Below are 24,416 nucleotides of genomic sequence, written 5' to 3'. Positions count from 1 at the left end.
ATATATATATATATATAATTTAAAAGTTAAAAATTACTTTACATGTTTGTAGTAAACTACACTATTATATGTTAGATTTCTATTTTACTTGGATGTTAATTTAGTGAAGCCCAATGATAAGTCTAGAACAACTTCTTGAAGATCAGGGACCTTGTGAGAAATAGGAATTGTTCTTAATATTAAGGGGTATAATAGCTTTACATTCTTCACTACAGTTTCATTAGAGGTTATAGTATCAGATAGTAATGATTCTAATATATCTCTTAACCCACGAAGCAAGGTTTCTAATTCTAACTTACGAATCTTGGAAATTGGTGCTCTTCCAACCAGTGATTGATCGGATATGTGTCTTCGCAATGCAAATGCAATACGTGAAACTAAATATGGAGCAGCTACTGTTCGTAAGGTTTTGTATTCTTCACCTTGTAGCGTAATAAATTTGACTAAATCATTCAGGCATTCTATTGCACATTTGTATTTGCTTAGTAAAGGAGACTCGATTGTTGAACCTGCAATGTCTGAAAACTGAAATTCCGATAATTTCTCAGATACTTCATACAAATTATTTCCCGATTTGATAAGTACATCTTCAATTTCATCTAAGTGATAAAGGAAAGAGTTTGTCCACACAGTAGAAACAAGAAACTCTAATTGTTCCTTTCCTATGAATTTCATGACGTCAACGCTCAACAAAATATCACGATACTTACAATACTCTTCTTTGTCAACATCCTGAGTCTCTTCGTCAATCTGTGGATCTAATTTATGCAATGGTGCAACAGTTACTTTTGTATATATGTCACAAACAGTATCAATAAACTGGTTTGGTTCCTTATTCATTTCAGTAGACTTAAATAATTCCACCGATAGAGTTCTCAAACAACCTGAAACCAGCAACCACATTGGCTTGTTCTTTTCAGCACTAACGTCGATTAAAGACTTCCGTTCAATAATTTCACCTAAGTTTCTCATTACTTTAGTAATGAAATCGCTTCTGACTATTTCTGGCTTCTTGTCGACTATGATGTATAATCTGTCATTTAATTCGACACTAGCATTATAGCTAATTGCCTCAAAAGTTGGTATACGTGATCTAGAGTTAGCAGACAGTTTTGGTAAAAGCTTCTTTTCGATCTTTTCTCTCGTCTCAAAAGGTAACGTTGCTATTGCTCCTAATTGGAGCAATAATAATTTTTCTAGTTCTGGATCTTCTAGACATTTAAAGGTGGAAAGGCTTTTCATAATACCGCCCTGTAATGAAGAAGGCTTTTTGTTATCCTTAGTGTGTTCAGGCAAAAGTGGATAACGCACTGCAGAATTGAACAAACTCAAAGCCTTCTCAACAAATTCTACCGTAACTTGGTTGTATAATTTCATCAATTCGAATAGGTATGGGAATCCCTTTATATGTTCATCGATACAATCGTATCCTGATACCTGATGAAACGTATTGCCTCCAGAAATATCACCATATATAATGCTATAGCCACACCATATTTCGTACAATTTCTTCAAAATCTCACTTGGTATATCTTTGATATTAACCAATTCCTTCAATAGCTTTTGGAAGTTTACAATTGCTGCATGCGATGCTTCGGTTGAATCGGAAACCAGTATCCTTTGGAAATAATCCAGTAAGGTGGACCACTGTGGAACCCTGTTTGGAGATGATGAAAAGTCAACAAAATGAATTGGGTAGAGATTTATGATACCCTGTAAAACATTATTCAAAAACTCAACACTTGTATGCATTTCATTTTCGTTCATGTTGGCTGTTAGTAAAGGATTCAACACTTCTAGGAAAATTAAATCCCAGTCAGGAAGATAATTCGAATGAGAGGATATTATCCTGAAAAATGTTTGAATGGATCCACTCTTTATTTCATTCCTACTATCTGTTGTACATTCAACAAGCTTTTTAAGTAAGTACAACCATAATGCACTAGATATTTCAAATTGTGACCTAGATGAATCGGTAGAATTTACAACTTCAATTAGACCTTTTTCTTGAATTAGAGTTGAGAATTTCTCCACATCTGATGATTCGATGTTTTCAATTTTATGATGGATCCTCAAATAATCGCCTACAAGCCAAAATTGACTAATAGATGAAAATGATATATTTAGATTCCGGCTTTGTGAAACAAAGTTTCTCAGGGTATCAATAACATCTTTGATGGTATCTAAAGGTAGGGTTTGTAGGAAATCGTCTGATATCAATTTGAAAACGTCGTAAGAAACTTCAACCATTTCTTTGTGCTTTAAAACTAAACCTGTTACCAATGAAGAATCATCTTCAGCTTCTGTGGCAACTAATAGGTCGTCATTTACTACCCACTGGAATGGTGAATTAATCACTTCAAATACAGTTGGCCATGACTTGTCAAGTGAATCGCCAAATTCATTCAGTACTTCTTTTAACGTGAACAAAAGTTGCAATAATATTTTTGACTCCGTATCAGCCACCCCATGATATATTTGTTCTTTCCCCATATCGAGGCTTCTTAATTTGTTAATTAAGATAGTAAAAGATTTAGAAAACAAAACCTCCAAACTTCCAAAGGCAACCTTCCTCTTATCTGCGTCTTTTATTTCATCGACAGAATTCGTAGTTTTTAATATAATATCAGTATATACCCTTGTCGCATATAATCGAAGCAATGTATTGGATATATCACGGTTACCAATTAGTTCAACCAAATAATCGTAAATTAGAAACCAATTATTCTCACCATCTGGATTCATATAAAATTGGGAGCTGTTATGCATGCTGAACTCTCCTAATTCGGTGACAAAAAAACTTTTATTATATAAACAATATTCAATTTCTCCACTTTCTGACACTGGATACTGGCAAATATTATCTTCAAATTTTGGCATGGATAAAGATTTATGTGAACACTCTATCAACGATCTCAGTAACATTTCGAAAGAGCCAGCGTTGTACAATGTTGAGTTTGTTAATAGGTTCTCAATACTACTTTCAATAGATGATATGCTATTCTTTGATAAAGCAGGGGCACTTGGCACATCCTGTACATAATAGTTTTCCATGAATTCAGAAGAAGGGCCATAGATGAAATATGACACCCATTGCCAAGTAACTAATACATAACGCCAGCATACACTGTTAAAGTTGGATCCTAATGAGATAGATAACGATAAAAGGGCTCTCAGTAAAACCACATGTTTTTTACTCATTTTTCTTGGATGTAAAACCTTCTTGGAAGTTCTTTCCTCGTTAGTCTTCTCTGATTCAGATGTTCCCATTAAAGTTTCACTTAATACATTCAATACGGTACTTGTTTGCCTAGTCAATTGGTCATTGTTGTCATCTTTTGGAGCATCTTTTGAAGGGCGTTTGGCGTTTTGTACTATTCCTAGAGAAAAAAGGTTCAAACATTTTGTAAGCTTTTCATCATTTGATAAAACACCAGAAACATGAGAAATCTTTTGGAAAGATCTAACTGCAGAATGAAACAAATGACTATCCAAAGACGTGGAATATAGAAATTTTTTATGTATATCAAATAGGTAAATGAATATCCCATTAAACATTGCTTCTAAATTCTTGTAATCACCTGAATCAGTATTTGTCCCCTCTCTGATAACATCTTGTGCTTTCAAACTTAATCCCTCCGAAATATAACTCGAGATGCCTAAAATTATCCATATGAAATATGTCAAATTAATTGAATTTACATTAATTTTATCAAAAGTTTGAATGTAAGGTGTTTTAATCATGGATAGTTCATTGGATATTAGAGGAGAATCTGTAATTTCGATAATAGTTGATTCCTGTAAGTATGAAACCAAATCCTCTGAATTAATTAAATTGTTCAGTTCTTTTAATAAGTTTTCCAAAATATGCTTTCTATCAGGAAATTTATCATAGGAGATAAAAATATCTTGCAGGAAATTGAAATTTTTTGAAATATCTAGGAACAATTCTAGGGAGAGTGCCTTTTTCCAAACTGGCAAATCTGAATCTTTCGATATTACGTGAATTAAAAGGGACAGTACAACTTCCATTTCTAATTCCATTACCGGTATGAATTCACATTGCAATAGTGCTCTCACACAACGATAACTTCTTACCACTGTAGTAAACTGATTTGAGGATGAAATATTACGTAACAATAGTGGAACTGCTTTAATTCTTAATATATAGGATAAATCTGTATATTTGAAAAACAATTCTTTATTATTTTTCAGAATTGTTTCCAAAATTTCTAGAGCATAATCAATTGGTATGTCACTTACATTTAATATAGGAGTAATGTCAGAGGCAACTGGATTTGAATCCATTTTCTTTGAAGAATCCAAAGTGAAACACAAAGCTGCCAGTAAATTGTTTACATCGTAATGATAGGCATTTGTATTTATTTTTTCACTGTCTGAAATTGCAACTTTAAAAATGTTATTATCATAAATTGGTTTTGTTTCTTCATTATCTTCCCAAGTATAAGATAAACGATCAAAAATTTCATCAATTAATTGTTGTAAAGTTGCACTAGCTGTACCAGCAACCATTGGATATTTTGTTGATAATTGTAACAAATTTGAACAGCATTTCAACAATTTTGAGCATAAATCTCCATAGATTAATTTTGAATAAGTATTAAAAAAAATAGGTAAAATTTGCATAACTTTTAATTGTATTTCCACCGCTAAATGAGTAGCATTAATAAAAGCATCTAAAATTTCAGAAATTCTAGTACTTGGTATACATTGTACAGTTGATATAACTTGAATGCATTGCATAGAAATTGAAGTTAGCTTTGCATTTCCTGAAGAACATGCCAAAATGAATGGTACTACGAAATCTGGATGTCTTGTTAAATCATTTATATTAGTTACAGTTTTCAAAATTTCAATAGATTTATCACTAGCGTGTTTAACATCTGTACTTTTTCTTTTCGATTCAGAAGATAAAGATTGTAAGTCTGTAGTCAATTGCTTTTTAAAGGCTGCAAAATCAAAAGATTCAATTGCCATCTATAACTAATTGCAATATTGTTTGGTGTTTGTATTTTTTCCCACGTCTGTCTAGTAACAAAATGACTACAACTTTTCAAAGATCTGTAAGGATAGATTCAACAAAACTGTTAGGAAAAGCTGGTAATTAAAATGAACCCAAAAAACTTAATATAAAAGGATGATTCTACCTTTCAGGTTAATATTACTCCACTTCACTAACTAATTAATTGGCATAAATTCTATTCAATTGCACAGAATGCCATTAATACAACTACCTATTCACAATTTTCCTAAGTTAAACTAGTCACTCTGTATAATATTACCTTTTCAAGTTGTTAACGATTTCGAAATTTGATATTAGGATTTCTTTTACGGCTTCTATTCTTTCATCTTAAACACGTGATTATCTTGAAAAGTTTCGAAACCCAAATCACTTCAAAGTGGAGCCATACGACAACGTAAGCCAGAAATAAGAAACAGAGTGTTAAAATTATAACAAGACAATTATACAATTAACTGTGACAGATAAACATTTAACTATGAGTATATCTATTTGTGATAGTGATTTGTAAGGGACTCATCATTTCCTGATTTATTTCTTAAATATATTACCAGATCTACTAATTAACTATACTAGGGAATAGGAAATATATATGACGTCATTACCTCGTTTCGAAATATCTTGCTATATAATATCGAGATTTCGAAACCAGTTCAAGACTTGAACAGATGAAGGTTCGCATCTGATGTGGTTTTGCATGGATACATCAGTTTATAAATTTATTTACATATATATATATGTCTTCCTTGTTCACCGAAGATATACTCAGTGCATTTTGAGGCTAATGAACATCGCAATGGACAAAACGATATTCTTCACATCCTTTCATTCTTTCGTGTCGATCTATACTTAATTTTGTCTCTCCCTGAGTTTGTCTGCTCATTTGGTTTGAATTTTTGGGTGGTGCATTTAGTTAAGTAATCAAACCGACAACAAACTGATCTCATCTCATCACGGTTGTGTTTTTGGGCTTTATCGTTATTTTGTTACAATTGCATATATATTAATATAGGTGATTGATATGGCATGATGGATTCACAAAACTTTAAGTAGTCACAAGGAATTTTTTAAGTTATCTTATTTGAATCGTTGATTCAGATTCTAGTTGCTGATTTTATTTCCACTTCCCAGGTTGCAATTGGCAGTTTGCATATGGCTGATGTTCATCCTAAGGTATATACATGTCTATTATATGCAATTTAGAGTTTAGATTTGATGATAACTGCAATATTTGGTGGGTTCAATGCGAATACTCGAAATGATAAGGAAGTACCCACTAACGTTGATATGTTGGAATTTGATGATACCGATATAACTTCTCAAGAGGATACTACAGCTGATAGTGAAGTTCAGATAGGCGATTTGGATGTATCTTTAAACCATTCAAAGGTTGATGATGAGCCATTCCTAAATTTGGATGATCAGGGTAGTAACAACAATAATAATGAAACTTATAGTATTCTAAATATGTGTGAAATGTCAATAGATGATTTAAATGAAATTGATGTCATTAATGGTAGAAAAATTGAAGAACCGTTTAACCTTTTAGACGCCTCCAAGTTAGAATCAAATATCATGCCTGCAAGTTCAGATCATTATGCGCATTCTTATGATAGATATGGTTTTAGGAAAGCAAGTAAATATATTACTGAAGAAGAATATGATAAGTGGTGGTCAAACTATTCATATTCATGTAGCAAAAATAAAAATAAATGGGAACGATTTATGTCGAATAATGGCTTGCCAGTTATAAATGATACACCAAAGAAATTTCCTGCAAAGAATGACAAATTGAAAAAACTAGTCCGAAAAGGTGTGCCTGCGGAATGGAGAGGTGATGCTTGGTGGGCTTTTGTAAATGGTGATGATTTATTAAACAAAAATAAAAATCTATACATGAAGCTATTACGGGTAGTATCCCAGCTAGATGAGTTTAAAAATAGGAATGATAAAAATGCTGACCATAAATATTTACCTGAACTAGATGTCATCGAAAGAGACCTTAATAGAACATTCCCAAACAACCTACATTTCCAACGTGAACCTTTCCAAATTTCAGATCCTCCAATGATTAAGTCGTTAAGAAATGTGCTTGTTGCCTTCGCAATATATTGTCCCAGTATCGGTTATTGTCAGTCTTTGAACTTTATAGCAGGGTTGCTATTGCTATTTCTGGACGAAGAACGAACTTTCTGGATGTTAGTTATCATAACCTCAACATTTCTTCCAGGAGTTCACAATTTTGATTTAGAAGGTGTAAATGTAAATCAGGGAGTATTAATGTTATGTGTTAAAGAATTTTTGCCTGAAATATGGCCTTTTATTGAGAAAAATTATAATCATGATAAGAAAAAACCTCTGCATTTACGAAGGACAAACGAATTTCTACATAAATTACCCTCGATTGTGTTATGCACAACAAATTGGTTGATGAGTTGTTTCGTAGGTACCTTCCCAATTGAAACTACGCTACGTGTTTGGGATTGTTTATTCTATGAAGGATCGAATTTTTTGTTTAAAATTTCAATGAGTATTTTGAAATTAAATGAATGTCATTTTATGAAGAATAATGATAATGGTAGAACAATATATCATTTTTCAATACGGAAATCTAATGTTAATGAAGTGAATCGGTCTAATGGAACAATGCCAATAGAAGAGATGGAAGCAGAAATATTACAATCCCTCCAAACTTCCCCTAAAAAGTATTTAGATCCCGATGTTTTATTTGACAAAACAATAATGAAAAGACGAATGGCATTCAATAAACTAGATCAAGATACAATCGATACCTTGAGAAAATATGTTACTTCGCAAAGGTTGAAGTATAAGAAATACAGTAAGCTTTTTGGTTTAAATTATGACACGAAACAAAACTCTTCATCAAAGAATGACATTTATTCAGATCCCTCTGTTTTGCCAAAAGAAACAATAAACGAAATGGCATTAGAAGAAATAGATGAGTTCAAAACAAAATTAGATGGTGACTTTCCGGACAAAGATGTAAAAATAGGTTTAAACAACAAGCAAAGGATGCATTCATTGCCGTAATAGGTATGTTCAAAAATATTTGTTCAAATAAACCATAATATAGCATAAAAATCATAGACTAATATATTATAGAACATTTGTCAAAAGATCTCAAATACTTTCATATAGTGAATAATTTATTAATTAATTAATTAATTAACAGTTGTTACTCAACAATGATCTTATTATCATTAGTATGATGTACATAAATTTCTTAATAAGTAGAAAATGGATGGCTTTAAGGTCATCGCGCATAATGAAATTCTTCAGATGAAAAGTTTCAAATATGAAAATAATCGATGAGATACACTAATTTAAAAATATAGAACTACTGAACATAGATTTAAAAGTTAGGTGAGTCTTCATTCTTAGTGGTGGAAAGTGCTTATATAGCTATATATAAATCAAGTGAAAGATGAACGGTATTTTTGCTATTGAAAAGCCAAGTGGGATAACTTCCAATCAGTTTATGTTGAAGTTACAACATGCTTTAACTAATAGTCAAGTATTTTCTAATGAAATCAAAAGAGCTACAGCTGAAAGAATGCAACAGTATCAGCAACAGACTGGTAAAAAGGCAAGTAAAAGGAAACTTCGTAAAGTTTCAAAAGTTAAGATGGGCCATGGTGGTACTTTGGATCCATTGGCATCAGGAGTCTTAGTTATTGGTATTGGTTCAGGAACTAAACAATTGTCGAACTATTTATCTGGGACAGTGAAAGTATATGAAAGTGAAGCCTTATTTGGTGTCTCTACTACATCTGGTGATGTTGAAGGTGATATACTATCAAGAAATTCAACCAAACATTTGACAATGGATGAATTGAAAACTATTCCTGACAAATTTAAAGGTTCATTGAAGCAGACTCCTCCAATTTATGCCGCTCTCAAAATGGATGGTAAACCATTGCATGAATATGCGAGAGAAGGAAAGCCTCTACCTAGAGCTATTGAGCCAAGACAGGTATCTATTTATGACTTAGATGTATTTCCTGATTCTTTGAATACAAGCCATAACTACCCTTTATTAAGGCCAACTACAGAAGAAGCTATTGAAACTGTTAAAAACCTGAATGCTAATTTATTAAATGACACCTTATATTTCTCTAAGGAATATTGTGAAAAGAACAAATATGAAAGTGAAGAAGCAAAGGTTGAGAAATCAATAGATTTATCAGAAGAAGAAGAAAAAGCTATTTCTGAAACTGGTGATGCTTATCGTGCGCCATTGTTGCATTTTAAGGCAAAAGTATCATCTGGTACATATATTCGTTCATTGATTAGTGACATTGGTAAAGCTATGAGATCATCGTGTTACATGGTAAAATTGATACGTTTACAACAGCAAGATTGGTCACTGGAGAAATATAATGTCTTTCAGCTAAATGATTTTACAGAAAGGAAGGAAGAAGTTTGGCGTAAGGTATTACAGTTGGTACTTGAAAAGGGAGCAGATGTTAATGTCACAGAGGAATTAGCCAGAGCAGAAAAGGAATACCAAGCGACAAATGAAAATTTGGCTGAAACTAATAATACTGAAGATCTATTGCCTCAGGCTGAAGAATCATCGTCTCAAGCTAAAAAATCTGATTCACATAATACAGACACTACACCACAAGAAACAAAAGGTATTAAAAGAACTGCTGATGAACTTTAAAGGAAATAAAATTAAATATATGTAGATAGACTTCTATTTTTATTAAATTTCAACTGAACAAAAGAAAAACAAGAATTGACGATTCAAATTTCTGTATGATTAATTATAAATAACCTTTGACAACTTCTCATTATTAATTTTGAGGCTTTGTCAGCTTGGATAATAATAATATTTAAACAATGAAGATATGTTTAAATGATTAGCCAGTCTTATAGGTAACTAATCTTTTGTTAGGACAATTTGAGGAGTGTCTTTCTTCTCCGTAATAGATAAGTAGAGAATTGGAACTACGAAAAATTTCGAGCCCAAAAATTGAAAACCCATTGAGATATGGAGATCTTACTAAGGTGGTAGAATTATTTATGTTATAAAGATAAATATCTATTTTGACGGTATTTGTTTTAATTTATATGCTTTTTCTATTTTACTTCCTATTTTTATGAAGTACAACATGTTGACTGATCTTAATGCATAGGATTCAAATTCATTTTTCTGTTGAGTACTGCAGTAGGCTGGAGCTCTAGGACAACGGATGAGCTTTCTTTTGCAATTATGGCTCAACAACGGATTACTTGTGTTACTTTGTATGCTAGTTGAAGAAGAACAAGATAGCAATAATTAAAGTTCAGAAACAAAATAGTGTCACTGTCATCCTGTAATTTGGAGGAGATCTTCAAAACTGCGTTTCAATGATACCTGTGTGTAGCTCTCTCCATCTAATATGACATAATGATCATGTTTGTAAAAGTCAAGTGATCTCGACGGCATTTTCTTTTTTTACCCTTTGAGTGTGTAGTTGGAGCGTAAAACAGTAAAAGATAGACGAAAGGTGGTTCTACTGGATATATTTCCTTACCTGAGTAGGTAATCTCTCTCAATTTCAAGCCCAACCTATACAGTGATCAATATGAATTGATTTGGAGGAAGTTAAAATTAATGAAGCCTCATAAAAAATGAAGACATTTTAATATATTTTACTTAAATTGGTATTAATTTAAATAAAATAACATATATTCTAAAATCAAGGCGATATCGATTTATAGTTATTCATTGTGACTTGAAAAATATAATTTAGGGTGCATAACAAGAAATTCCAAAAACCATAGTGATAGACCTAAAAAGGACAAATCTTATGTTAAAACAAACATAAGTGCAATGCAATTCAAACAAACAGACCACGAAAATTTATATAAATCTATATATAATGAGTTAATTGTTGGAACACAATAGGTAATCTTATTTATTGTATAACAAAACTAATTTCAAAAAGAAATGCGGTTTGCCCTCCTTTTCCAAATGTTGATGTAGGGACTCTTTTCGTTTCTTGCAGGACTAGATTATTTATTCCATTTGGGTCTGTCTGGATCCCCGAATAAAAAGAATTTCGATCAAACTAATCGCGGCCTTGTCATCTCCTTCCTAGCATAACATAACTTAGACCAAATAAACCAAAATGGGTAAGCCTAACTACTTCAGTAAATTTACGAAAAAAAATAATAAAACAAGAAAGTACCTTTTAAACATCATGCACAAACCACTTCTAAGCCTACATAGCATATACATTAAATAATACGAAAAAAAAAAGCGACACAACCAATCATCAAAATCTGTATTAGAATGTTTCAAAACCAAATATGCAAGAATAGATAGCCTTATTATTCTTGAAAGTATTCATTAAAAGTCACTTCAAGAACAAGATGAACAAGAACTAATTCAGTAAAAACTCAAATGAATAAAACAGAAGAAGAAAGAGTCTTGGCATTGTTCAAAATCAAAAAGAAAATATATATGGCAATACTTTTTTGGCGTTTCTATTAACAAATAATCTCTCCTATTACAATTATATGTTTTAAAGGTTTAAGATTGGTGATTTAAGTACTCTCTCTGTTGCTGCTGCTACGATGTAAAAAAATAAATACCATATATGTACAGATAGATTTTATACTTATACTTTTCGCTTCCGCTTTTATTTCGCTTCTCTTTCGCTTTCGTTTCGCTTTTGTACTTTATTTTGTCTAATTTTACATCATTTTTCTCCTGTCTTGATATCATTAGTTACACGAAATTGAATTTATTTAATTATACTAATCAAGTTGGTTGGATTCTCGAAATGTCTTGCAGATTTATATTTTACTCTTTTCAATATAGTACAATACATACAACGAAAGACTGGGCTGACTATTGAAATATATAGTTATTTCGTGATTTCGCGTAGAATCTAACATATTTATTATCTATTTTATCCACATTTAATTTTAAATACTGTATGTGATCTCTGTTAAACTGTTGTAGTCGATAGTTGAGAATGATGGATGTGTAAATGAGTTTAATTAGATGATTACAATGAATACCATTTATTATGATTTAAGAATATTCATATTTACATATATATATGGATGATGATTGGGATAAGGATGGATTGTTTTCTGGAATAAATTTTTCTTGTTGTTTAGTATTGTACTTCTCGTTATCTTGTTGTGTACAGTAAACCACTAAGATATTCAATCAATTCAAGACATTTCAATATACATATATACATAAATATATATATATATTGATTAAAGTAGAATAAAAATCAATTCATAAAAATTATATTCACGAAATGTCACAAGAACATAAGAAAGCTTTGCGTGTTTTAATGAAATCACCAGTCACTGATGATATGATTAAATTTTTAACAAACACTACTCTTCAAGTTCTACCTGCTAGTTTACCAACACCTCCAACTTCTCCATCAGACTCTAAACAACAAAGATTACCATCTTTAATGACATTCATTACAAAGTTAGTTAGATATACCAACGTCTACACTTCCACATTATTAACCACTACTTGTTATTTGAAGAAATTACAAAGAATCTTACCAAAAGATGCTACTGGTTTACCTTCAACCATTCATCGTATGTTTTTAGCATGTCTAATTATTAGTGCTAAATATCATAACGATTCTTCTCCTTTGAACAAACATTGGGCAGAATATACTGACGGTTTGTTCTCTTTAGAAGATGTTAATTTAATGGAAATGCAATTATTGGCTTTGCTAAATTGGGATTTAAGAATCAATGAAAATGATTTGATCTTAGATTTAAGACATCTATTAGAACCAATCATGAGAGATTTGGAAATTTCTTATCAAAGAAAGAAAATTCTCAAATCAAAGTCAGAACAACACCAATACATTCAAAGACCAGTTTCACCAATTTCACCAACAAAGTCATATAATAAATTCTATCGTCAAGTCAGTAGTAGTTCAATTGATTCTAATATGAGTTCAGCAACTCTAACTGAATCAATGAGCGCCAGTAGTTCAAGATACAGCTTGGCACAATCTCGCTCTATAACGCCAGTAAGTGAAAAGACTCCATTAGTTTTAAACGATTTAAAAACTGGTTACAGATCAACCGATGAAAGTTGGGATTTTGAACAAATAATGGCACAATATGGCTTTTAAATCAAGGCAAACAAAAACTAAGCATTTCTCATGGATACCCAGCATTTTAGATAAATAGATTTATACCTATTTCAAGTAAATAACATTTAGCATTTTAATTATACATTCAAGGACATTTATAATACAAACTAATAATTCTTAGATTCAATTAATTATTACATCAATTCTCCCACGACTTCTGGACAATTCTTTAAACGTGAATTTCACACAAAACCAACATCAAATAATAAGTATAAACACTAGCATTCTAGGAATCTTGTATTATCAGAATCCGTTCATTGACCTGATCTAATAAAAACTAAACTCAACTTGACCTAACTACAATTTAAGCAACTAACCATCTCATTGTCTGCACTATGTTAATTTTCCTTGCCCTGAATACTTTCAAGCGGTAATCGTCGGGTAATCGCAATGAAAATTTTTCTTTAGAAATTGAAAACTATAAAAGGCCAATGAAATTTTGAAATGTTTGATAGAATGAAAATAGTTATTCTTTTTTTTTGTATTTAGATTTCAAGATGTTACTCTAAAACAGAAGAAGTAAGCAAGAAACATGGTTTTGCTTAAATATACTAGCAATAATGTTGGTATAGAAATGGTGAAGCAGTAATTATGTAATTGATTGCATTGAAAGATAAGTTTATCTATGGGATTTATTACGTAGTTACTCTTTATCTGATCTTCTAAATAGTCAGAGAAAGTATTAACGAGAAGGAAAATGACGAGACAAACGCTGTGCACCAGTCTGATATCAGGTCCTAAATGTACTCAGGATTCGATGAAGTATCAAGTATACCCAAATTTCTGATCCTTTTCAAATTATACTACTCTAGTTGTAATATTTCTTGAATACTTTGTATTGTAATTTTGTAGGTTTAGTGTAGCATATCTGGCTATATTGTCAGATTATACCTGGCCATATAATATGGAACGATTGTCCTTTTATCATGTGGACTAAACTAGATATGTTTATATTTGCATTTTGATAAAGAGATAGGGTACATATTCGACTTCTTTTAGTGCGTAAGATATAAGTAGGATTTCATTTACCAACGATTTTAGATTATTTAATGTCTTTTTATGGGAGACTCACTGATACTGGTACACTGGTACTGATAGCTTGTTTTTTTAATTTTGAGATGACATACAAAGATAAGAGATGCGAACTTGGATGTGATAATGTCTTGCTTATAATCAATACAAGTACCCTCGGGCACTCGATATTGATTTTAGACGTTTCTGAAGTACTTAAAGACATACCATAGGATGAGGACTGTATAACTCTTGAACAGGTACAGCAAGTACTGTAACTAATTAAAAGAATATAAATATGAAAAAATTCAATCGTCAACAACACTACTAAAAAGTATTAATAACCCCATAATTTACTTCCATGTATGGTTTGCTTCATCGAAAGCAGTAACCTGGTTTTGGATATTAATTTGGAATCTACCCGATATGTAAATATTCTACTCTGACACTAAATTTCCAGGAATTAAAATGGTTGACTTTGTCAATAGTACATAATAATATAGTATACTTAACAAATTTGTAAGGAACCTTGTCAAAAAATTGTAGATGCCAGATATTGAAAGAGTGAATTATTATAAATCTATCCAACGTTATCTTTAAATTAGGTGATATATTATGATCATGCAAAAAAATTGAGCGGTACGAGAATCGAACCCGTGTCCCCACCTTGGAAGGGTGGGATGATAACCACTACACTAACCGCCCGTGGTGTTGTTTAAAGAAAGAAAAACTGACAAAATTTAAGCCGGCTGACATATATTTCCAAAATTTTCCTTAAATAATCAAGTTTCCTCTTGTTCATCTGAGGTTCTTACTGCAAGTTCAATATCTTGTCTTGAGAAATCATTAGTTATATAGTATTGATATGTGACAATTTTTCCTCTGGTCCTTCAAGGACAATAACAGATCTTAAATAAATCACACAATTATTTTAAATTACAAGTGGTAATATTTGGTCTCTATTTATCTGGCGAATATTTCGACAAATCTTTTCATGGCACCTGGACTACGAATAATTGACGAGCCGTCATAATCACTAAAACTGAATATGGTATGTAATGGCCTGGACATTGTATGTACCCATATGAGAAGGGGTAATTATTAAACCAAATTTGGCTTCCAACAATACTTCATTCACTATATTGTTGCTATATTTAAGAAGTCTGTAAACTTGACTTTCGACTATTATTTATTCTTTCGTATGACTGGTTGAAATTTATAAAACATATTCTAATTGATTGACTCAAACATTTTAAAAGAAAATGATTTGAATAGGACATATCTGCATCCTAAATGCTCATATATAACGCTTTTCCAGCTTTAGTAAGTAAGACGTTTACAAATATTTGAGATAGTAAGAGTCGATTAATTATTCTGAGTATTTTTTGGATCTCATTAACCTATTCCTAAAGGCTATATGCACTTGCCTGATATAAAAAACTATCCTATATTATCAATATTATTTTTCATGATGAACATAAATAATATCTCTTGAAAAAATAGAACAAGGTCATATTTTATCGATACTTTAAGCATAAGTATAACTTTACCCTTGGTTATAATTCTATACAACTATTCCCTGTCTTCAATTAATGTTGCTGTAGAATCCCTTAATTATAGCTGTACAATACATATCTCCTACTAACTAAATATTCTATCTATATCAATCCAACAACTTTTCATCCTGATTTAGATGCAAATGCAATTAAGATTGATTGAACCTCACAACTGTCAAAAGATATCCCACTGCAACTGCTTTAATACATTAAATCAAAGAAAATGTGCATAACTAAAAATTGGAAAATGGTACGTTTACAGCAAAGTTGTTATATAACAGCAGATTAATATGAATATTTTATTGTAAGACTAATTGGCATAACAACAGGATAAATAATATGACTAGATCATCTGTTGATTTGATTGTTGTTCATGTATGTATAAGAAACTTTCCATATTTAGTTACATATAAATTTAAATATGCATACATATATTACGCGATGTATAAATTAGATCAATAAACTATGATGTTTATAAGGTAATAAGAAAGAATAGATTTGAAGTTAAACTATTACTGTTTTGAACAGATTCTGGGAGGAAATAGTTTATACATTGTATTAAAGAGCATATTTTGTTTTGTTAGATACTATTTTGAGGATTTTGGCAAATTTTGCTGTTATATATTTAGCGATAGAGGGTTAATTAAGTGAAATTCATTACTGCCCCTTATTCAAAACTAATAATTATATTTATATGTATACTTATATATACGTTATACATTATACGGTATACATTCTATTATACACTTATATTACATTAAAGTTCCAAAGGAGGTGAAAAGATTAAAACAATGTGCTTTTATTTTGTTTGTTGCTCAGTTTCTGATTTTATCCTATATCTAGTGGCTATAATATTCCCACCAGCAGCCGTTGTGCTTAGATCTGGATGTTGTTCTATTGATTTTTTTATTAATATTTTACTGACAATACTAGGATTTGTTCCTGGTATGTTGCATGCTTTTTATTATATTACTATCACTAGTCCATTAAGAAACAATACAGAATACCTTTACGTTTATCAAGAAGGTTATGTCCAAGATCCAGAGAGATTAGATAACGCTGTTCAAAATTCAACCCCTACTTTACAGACTCCATTAATATATGGCTCTCATAGTGACCATCATTCATCGACTGATAGGCCCAGCAATGGTCAAAATGAGACTAAGAAGAGTTCCACTCCTGCACCCCCTCCTTATACAGAATTACCATGATATCACACTACTAATAATCTAATAACAGTTTTAATACTGTGTTATAAAATTGTTGATATTGATGTTGTTTTTATTTTTCTACTTGATGGTTATTACAAATGATAGAATTATCAATTTTAGTCGTATTATCAAATTACTACTAAAATTGACTTATTGTTACGGGTACAGCTACTTTTATATTCTTCCGTGATAATATTGGTTGCAATCATAGATGAAGCATTTTTGAATACACTATTACACAGATCAAATTTTTAGTAAAGATTAAAGGACTAATTGGACAACTGGATGGTTTTCACTTATAAATAGTTTTTTGTACAGGGTGAATTAGTGATTATAACTGCAATTTGTTGTTGAGGAACAAATAATGGTCGATTGGAATGAATCAGAAGTACTAGTGGATAGGAAATCAAAATTTCAGGCTAGATGTTGTCCTTTAAAGAATCAAGATGATATACCAAAAATTTTGCACGAATTGATGGCAAATAAGTCAATTGTAAAATCTTCACATCCTCATATGTACGCCTGGAGAACTGCAGATTTATCAACTAATGAAAGCAATAATAAAGATACTACTACAAAGGGAAAAAATAAGAAGAACAATGCAAAAGCATCATCTATAATACAAGTACCGAAGAATATCCAACAAGGTTGTTTTGACGGTGGTGAGTCCGGAGCTGGCCAAAGGTTATTGACACTTTTGGAAAGATCTAATATATTTAATGTCATGATTATAGTTACCAGATGGTATGGTGGAACACCCCTTGGTTCGGCTAGATTCAGGCACATATCTAGCACAGCAGTTGAAAGTTTAAGAAGAGCAGGATTTCTTCCACGTTGATCTCACCATATTATGAACCACTTTTGATTGCATTGCATAATTACATTTAAGTTATATTGTGATGTATGTATGTATGTATGTATATATATTTGTTTAAGCATAAATATTTTATGAAGCTTGTGCCTCAGAATTATATTTGTCATAAAAATTAGTCCAATATATTCTTAAAGCAGGCTGTTCTAACCCTAATTTAGTTAGAGTGTCGACCTCATCCTTAGTTAGATTAAAACTGAAAATATTTTGGGCATCAATAATCCTTTGAGTCTTTGAAGATGTGGTAATTGGTAAAATACCACGGTTGTAAACCCAATTCAATAGAATCTGAGAATCAGTTTTGCCATACTTGCTTGCAAGTTCGTCAATGTAATTGTAGAAGGGTAATTCATTGGAATTTTCAGGTCTTTTTTGCAATGGACCTAATGGAGAGTAAGCTTCCAATTGAATATTATTCTTTTGACAGTAATTAACTATTCCCGGAGTTTGATTCTGCAAAAATGCATTGAATTCTATTTGATTAACTTGTGGTTTAATGCCAGCAATTTTTAATATTTCTTCTATATTTTTAACTGAAAAATTTGAAACACCAATGCTTTTAGCTTTACCTTCCTTATATAAAGTCTCCATATCTTTCCAGACTTTTTCCAATGTTAGAGAACCTTTAAACTCAGGATCAAAAAATGGAGAATGTATTAAATAAAGATCCACATAATCCAAACCCAGAGTTTTCAATCCAGTATTCAAACCTTCAATTGGATCATTAGTAAACTTAGTTTGCGTAGAGTACTTATCAGTAATAAATATTTCACTCCTAGGTTTTGAAGATTCTTTTAAAGCTTTAGCAAGTTCTGGGTATGTGCCATAACATTCAGCAGCATCTATATGAATAATACCTGGTAGAGATAAGGCATACTTGATTTGCTCCACCAGTTCATCAGAAAATGTATGTTCAGAACCGGGACGTTTAAACCATCTGGTACCTGTACCTATAATTGAAATAGAAGGTATCTGGTTACCATTATTCAAATCGAAAAATTTTTGAGTTAATGACATCTCTGAAATAGATATATCTAATAATCGATAGTATCATATAAGCTATCTTAGCTTCTTAATCTGTAAATAGGCAATTGGAAGTTGTTTATAATTTAAAATGGATAGAATATAGTTTAAAACCTCATGTGTGCTTAATTAAATACATTAATGTATTATGAGTACTACTATTTTTCAGAAAAAGGAGCGATACCTTAATCCTATTTGCCAATAAGATATTGATTATAAATGGTGTTCTAAATATCCCTTTATCACTAATGACTATAGTGGTTTGAGCCAATTAGCTAAAGTATAAATACACATATGCAGTATATTGGTTAGATAGAAATTTCTTTATTGTAGTAGAACTTTCCGGTTTAATGTTGTTTCATATAAGCGTTGTAAACCAAAATCCCATATTGTACTTTTATTTTATATCCAGGATGACTCAATAAGAATCACATATTGCAAACACTAATCAATTGATGTGCTATAGTTGTAAAAAGAATGTTGGATTGTATATAAATTACATATTATCCATTATCTAGAAGTTATTTTATGACTTTAACTTTAATTGTGATTAGAGTATATGGATATAAAGAGATGGTACTGTTTATAATTGTTTATACGTAATTTTTTCTCTTTGATAAGTTGAATATTATTGTTATTATATTATGAGTTAATCAAGTTTTAGATATACTTGTACGGGTTGAGGATAGCGTTTGGATCATAATGATTTTTTAAATCCTTGATTAATTTGATTTCTTCTTCACTCTTGGAATATCCGATATAGTTTTTCTTTTGGAAACCTAAACCATGTTCAGCACTAACTGAACCTTTCTTTGACGAAATAAATTCGTATACAAATGGTTCTAATGTTTTTTCTATTTCTTTATTGTATTCACGTACAGCAACATTTAAGTGTAAATTACCATCACCTACATGACCATATCCGATACCACTAATTACAGGTTTGGGGGCATCGCCCATTATACCAGCAGTTTCTAATCTTTCATTAACAGCTTCGACTAAAGAATATAGATCTTTTAATGGCAATGACACATCATATTTATAGACACCACCATTTGCTTGAGATGATTCTGGGATCATTTCTCTCCATTGCCATAAATTTTTCAAATCGGATTCATCTTGGGCAATTACACCATCAACGACCAATTCTTCTTCCATTACTTTTTCTAAAAATGCTTCAAGCTTGGCATCATTGTGTTCTTTGTTGGAACCTGAAACTTCGATTAAGATGTAAAAAGGGTATTCACCTTCCAATGGATAAGGAACATCTTTCAAATGTTGCTTTGTTAATTCCTGGGATTTAGAATCCATAAATTCAAAAGCAGATAAAATTTCAGACAATTCTTGTTTGGCTCTAACAAAAACCTTTTGTACAGCTTCAAAATTTTCAACAGCCAAAAAACTAACGTTAAAAGCAGTTGGTCTTGGTGGAGCTAAAATTGAGACACCTGTAATGACACCAATAGTACCTTCAGAGCCAATAAACAATTGTTTTAAATCATATCCAGTGTTATCTTTTTTCAATGCATCCATACTACTTACATATCACCATTTGGAAGAACAACTTCTAACCCAAAATAGAACCATGTAAAGAACCATATCTCAATAATCTCAAACCACCAGCATTTGTAGCAGCTACACCACCAACGTGACAAGAACCTTTAGCACCTAAATCCAATGGGAAGATATAGTTATGCTCGGCTAAGAAGTTATCAGCATTTTCTAAGATAACACCTGCATCACATTTTAAAATACCAGAAACTTCATCAAAAGATCTTATATGATTTAGATTATTCAAAGATAAAATGACTTCATCAAAAATAGGAACAGAACCACCAACTAAACCAGTGTTACCCCCTTGTGGTACAATTGCAATTTTTTGCTCATTACAATATTTCAATATCTTTGAAATGTTTTCAACAGATTTTGGCTTTAAAACTAATTTTGATTGACCTTTATATTTTCTCATCCAGTCTTCATTGTAAAAATCCAATGAACTTTCATCCTTAGCTTGTAATATTTCTTGTTCAGTTAATATACTTTTAAAATAATCCAAATCATCAGAAGTCAACTTTTTATACTCTGAATTGCGTTTTACATTTGGGTAGACTTCAGAGGTTAATTTCGGTTGAACCACAGTAGAGTACGCATTGTGATGAGCAAAAGAGACAGTTACAATAGGAGAAATAACTCTTCTATTGGAAGGAATACCTCTAATCAAAGTGACAGATCTCTTAGCAATAGATCTATATGATCTAAATACAGAGCCTGTAATCATATTTGTGAAATTTTTAGTAAAAGAAAGGAGGAAATAGATAGTCAGGTAAAAATCTCTTAGCAACTACTTCAACAGAATTGAACAACAGGGTGTGGCTGTATAAAACTATAAACTAACAGACAATAAATATTTATAGCTTGATATATATCCAAGATATTATGTTCAACATCGTCAGTTTTTAAGGTTATAAAGAGATGGTAGGTGTTATCAGATATTATCCTATTATGACGCATACAGTCGGAAATTAAAAGTTCGACAAGTGATTTGACTTCTGATTTGACTACACGTGATCAGCGAGGTAAACTGAGTGAAACATTTATAACAGTGTAAATTGATACAAGTGTCACTCAATCTGGAAAGCATATATATATATATATGCTAAAGATGAGGGTGCTTTAAATGGGAAAGCATATATATATATATATATGCTAAAGATGAGGGTGCTTTAAATGGGAAACATCTATTTGTTTAGTCTTTTCTTGTACATGTCACCTGTTCCCAGTAAAGTTTTTATCTTTCCCTCAGGAGAGGACTCATCAGCATAAAGTGGTATCTATCTAAATATATTTAAGTATCCAAAGAATAATTACATGCCCAAGGGAACTAAAACTCTCTATTGATGTATATATTAATGTGTAGGTCAAACATTAATACTTGTATTATATTAGGTATAAATAACACCATACTGTCACCACTACTAGTGGTCTTGGTGTATACGTAACTATGCTACATGGCACATTACCCTTCCTTATACACTTTCCCAATAATGATCACATGACTTAACCACTCTATTAGAAGAATGAATTACATGATGTTAGCCGGCCATCAATGCAAAAAGTGTATTATCAGGATAATCTCCTAGGATCATAGTCTTTCTAAAGTGCTCTCATAAATGGATAAGAGCCAAATAAACCGAATACGGAAACAATTGTGATTGGTTAAATGAGAACAAGGATGACAATAAAAGATAACTATGACGTGTTGAAATAACAACTACAGTTAATATAAATCTATAAATCAATGATCCAAAATAGCTATACCGCTTTTGTATAGTTTTTTTTTGTTATGGTTCGAGAAGAGAAACCATGGAAATAGAAACAAATTGGTGGCAACAAAACCATAGATACCAAGATGATAATACCTCAACTATGTAATATATCCAACGATACTCTGGTGTCATTGTTAAAGAGAGAACAAGAATAACGCTACCGAAATGCTTTCAAAACAAATTATTTTATGTTTATGTTTGGTTTTGTATTATAATATATTACTCTTTCTCTTTTTTTATCTTAAACTTAATAAAAGCTAACAAAAAATAAACAATAGATAGTTTCTTAATATCATTTAGTTTGGTAAGAAATTTTTATTTATTTATTGAGTGTAAGTTGGATATAACGAATAGTTACAAATACATAGTATACATTTTATCCTCTTTCCATTATGCAAACATAATAAATATCAACTCTGTCACTTACGATATACTGACATTTGTAATATCATAAGGAACGATACGTTTCGAATCCAATTCAACAAATACGACAAGGACCTTAAAGAGCTGTTCAACTAAAAAAAGGTTTTTATTTAAAGTTAAAGGATGTTTCTCATTCTGCATTAGCTACAACTATAACCCATCTTGATCAATTTGGTATTACCCAATTAAGTTCAACGTTATCAATATGTCTACTCCAGTTGCTCACGATGCTGCTTGCATCTTCTGTAAGATTATTAACGGTATGTTAATTTGTTATTTTTTATTTATATTGACAGACAAAGAGTCTGCTATATAATGTAATGTCCTTCAAATCCATCATCACTTCACGACAGTAATACTAACTCGATTTATAATTTAATTTGCAAAATTTTTTTAATTTTTTAATACAGGGGAGATTCCTTCATTCAAATTAATTGAAACTGAACATACTTTTTCATTTTTGGATATTCAACCAACTGCAGAAGGTCACACTTTAATTATTCCAAAGTATCATGGTGCTAAATTACATGACATTCCAGATGAATATTTGGCAGAAGTTTTACCAATAACTAAAAAATTGGCAAAAATTTTAGGTGTTGATAAAGTTGGTTCCGATGGATTAGGTTATAACGTCCTACAAAATAACGGAAGAATTGCTCATCAAGAAGTTGACCACGTACACTTCCATTTGATTCCAAAGAGAGATAAAGAAACTGGCCTTGGTGTGCAATGGCCAGCTCAAGCTACTGATTTTGAAAAATTAGGAAAACTACACAAGGAATTATTGGTTAAATTAGAAGAATCCAAATGAGAAAAGAATGAGAATACTAAAACAAATAATGTTAATCAATGATATTAGAAATTTTAACAACTAAAGCTTTCATGACCAAACACATATTATAATCTTATTTTCCCGTTTTTTTAACTCTTCCCATCAATACGTAAAGAATTGTTAAATATATGATCTATACATATACATTACACTTTCATCTATAGGAAATAAACTATTTGATAGGTATGATCCAAAGACCAAATAAAAACAAACTAATGCCGACACATGAACTGTAAATGATTAGAACTACAATCTTGTAAAATGCCAGACGCCAAATCCCAAATCATACAGAAAATAGTATTCAAATGGAGTCAGGAAACTAATAGAGCCAGAGACATTTTGTATTATACATCTCTTGATCAAAAGTAGGAAAATGTCTATATAAAAAAGTACTTCAAGGATACTGAAAATTAACAATAATCGAATGGTTTATGATTGTAATCATAAAAATTCACCTTACGATAACATCAAACGTTACAACTATACTCTCATTAATACAATTGTTCTAAAAGTTAATGTTCTTTTTATATACAACAGCCTTTAACATCTCCATATTAAAAGGGCTTAATCTTAATTCTACATTACTTGTTACCCGGAATCTCGATATTTTCAAAATTAATAGATCTTAAATTCTAATAACTCTAATACTTTCCTTTAAAATAATAGGGTGGCAAAACTTTTAATAAAGATCAAAACTTGTTTCTTGTGATATATTACTATATTATAAGCTAAGCCATATCGGTTCTTTGTTGATAATAGTGTATCTGGTCGGTAGAACGTTTAAGGAGGTTCCCTTTTATTTTTCTATTAAGATTTTGGATATTATTTTTGAGGTCATACTCGTTTTAATTATTAAGAACATTGATAAAGATACCCTTAGATTTTGAATTGGGAATTTGAAATAAGAAAACGAAGTTTTTTTTTTAGAATCCTGAGAATATATATCGAATTTCATTGAGAAAA

General features: G+C 31.0%; 8 protein-coding genes, 1 non-coding gene and 1 further gene across 9 annotated transcripts, besides 3 other annotated features; 6 read left to right on the top strand and 4 right to left on the bottom strand.

Annotated features, from left to right (window-relative positions):
• Positions 1-84: 84 nt before the first annotated feature.
• Positions 85-4,998, bottom strand: MON2 (Mon2p; the record flags this gene model as incomplete). Its single annotated transcript, XM_001644719.1, has 1 exon — positions 85-4,998. One exon carries the CDS (start codon positions 4,996-4,998, stop codon positions 85-87), a length of 4,914 nt encoding a protein of 1,637 aa, XP_001644769.1.
• Positions 4,999-6,256: 1,258 nt separating this feature from the next.
• On the top strand, positions 6,257-8,092 carry Kpol_1020p18 (GTPase-activating protein; the record flags this gene model as incomplete). Its single annotated transcript, XM_001644718.1, has 1 exon — positions 6,257-8,092. One exon carries the CDS (start codon positions 6,257-6,259, stop codon positions 8,090-8,092), a length of 1,836 nt encoding a protein of 611 aa, XP_001644768.1.
• A 394-nt stretch (positions 8,093-8,486) lies between these two features.
• On the top strand, positions 8,487-9,728 carry PUS4 (pseudouridine synthase PUS4; the record flags this gene model as incomplete). The annotated part of the gene is made up of 1 exon (XM_001644717.1): positions 8,487-9,728. One exon carries the CDS (start codon positions 8,487-8,489, stop codon positions 9,726-9,728), a length of 1,242 nt encoding a protein of 413 aa, XP_001644767.1.
• A 2,602-nt stretch (positions 9,729-12,330) lies between these two features.
• PCL1 (Pcl1p) lies at positions 12,331-13,179 on the top strand (the record flags this gene model as incomplete). Its single annotated transcript, XM_001644716.1, has 1 exon — positions 12,331-13,179. One exon carries the CDS (start codon positions 12,331-12,333, stop codon positions 13,177-13,179), a length of 849 nt encoding a protein of 282 aa, XP_001644766.1.
• Positions 13,180-14,844: 1,665 nt separating this feature from the next.
• On the bottom strand, positions 14,845-14,916 carry Kpol_1020trna1. Its single transcript has one exon. It is a non-coding gene; the product is annotated as a tRNA-Gly (tRNA).
• A 1,642-nt stretch (positions 14,917-16,558) lies between these two features.
• On the top strand, positions 16,559-16,978 carry SNA4 (Sna4p; the record flags this gene model as incomplete). The annotated part of the gene is made up of 1 exon (XM_001644715.1): positions 16,559-16,978. One exon carries the CDS (start codon positions 16,559-16,561, stop codon positions 16,976-16,978), a length of 420 nt encoding a protein of 139 aa, XP_001644765.1.
• A 364-nt stretch (positions 16,979-17,342) lies between these two features.
• Positions 17,343-17,816, top strand: Kpol_1020p14 (uncharacterized protein; the record flags this gene model as incomplete). The annotated part of the gene is made up of 1 exon (XM_001644714.1): positions 17,343-17,816. One exon carries the CDS (start codon positions 17,343-17,345, stop codon positions 17,814-17,816), a length of 474 nt encoding a protein of 157 aa, XP_001644764.1.
• Positions 17,817-17,924: 108 nt separating this feature from the next.
• Positions 17,925-18,866, bottom strand: Kpol_1020p13 (aldo-keto reductase superfamily protein; the record flags this gene model as incomplete). Its single annotated transcript, XM_001644713.1, has 1 exon — positions 17,925-18,866. The coding sequence occupies one exon, from the start codon at positions 18,864-18,866 to the stop codon at positions 17,925-17,927; it is 942 nt and encodes a 313-aa protein (XP_001644763.1).
• A 666-nt stretch (positions 18,867-19,532) lies between these two features.
• Positions 19,533-20,417: a sequence feature (similar to hypothetical protein; correction of possible frameshift sequencing error~similar to Saccharomyces cerevisiae DLD2 (YDL178W)).
• Positions 19,533-21,150, bottom strand: Kpol_1020p12 (the record flags this gene model as incomplete).
• Positions 20,421-20,441: a sequence feature (similar to hypothetical protein; correction of possible frameshift sequencing error~similar to Saccharomyces cerevisiae DLD2 (YDL178W)).
• Positions 20,443-21,150: a sequence feature (similar to hypothetical protein; correction of possible frameshift sequencing error~similar to Saccharomyces cerevisiae DLD2 (YDL178W)).
• Positions 21,151-22,826: 1,676 nt separating this feature from the next.
• Positions 22,827-23,432, top strand: HNT1 (adenosine 5'-monophosphoramidase; the record flags this gene model as incomplete). The annotated part of the gene is made up of 2 exons (XM_001644712.1): positions 22,827-22,881; positions 23,032-23,432. 2 exons carry the CDS (start codon positions 22,827-22,829, stop codon positions 23,430-23,432), a joined length of 456 nt encoding a protein of 151 aa, XP_001644762.1.
• Between the last annotated feature and the right edge of the window lie 984 nt (positions 23,433-24,416).

The sequence above is a fragment of the Vanderwaltozyma polyspora genome, genomic scaffold (assembly GCF_000150035.1).
Source record: "Vanderwaltozyma polyspora DSM 70294 KpolScaffold1020 genomic scaffold, whole genome shotgun sequence".
Taxonomy (NCBI): Eukaryota; Fungi; Ascomycota; class Saccharomycetes; order Saccharomycetales; family Saccharomycetaceae; genus Vanderwaltozyma; species Vanderwaltozyma polyspora.
The sequence above is the reverse complement of the archived record's forward strand: the minus strand, read 5'-3'. Positions and strand labels throughout refer to the sequence as shown.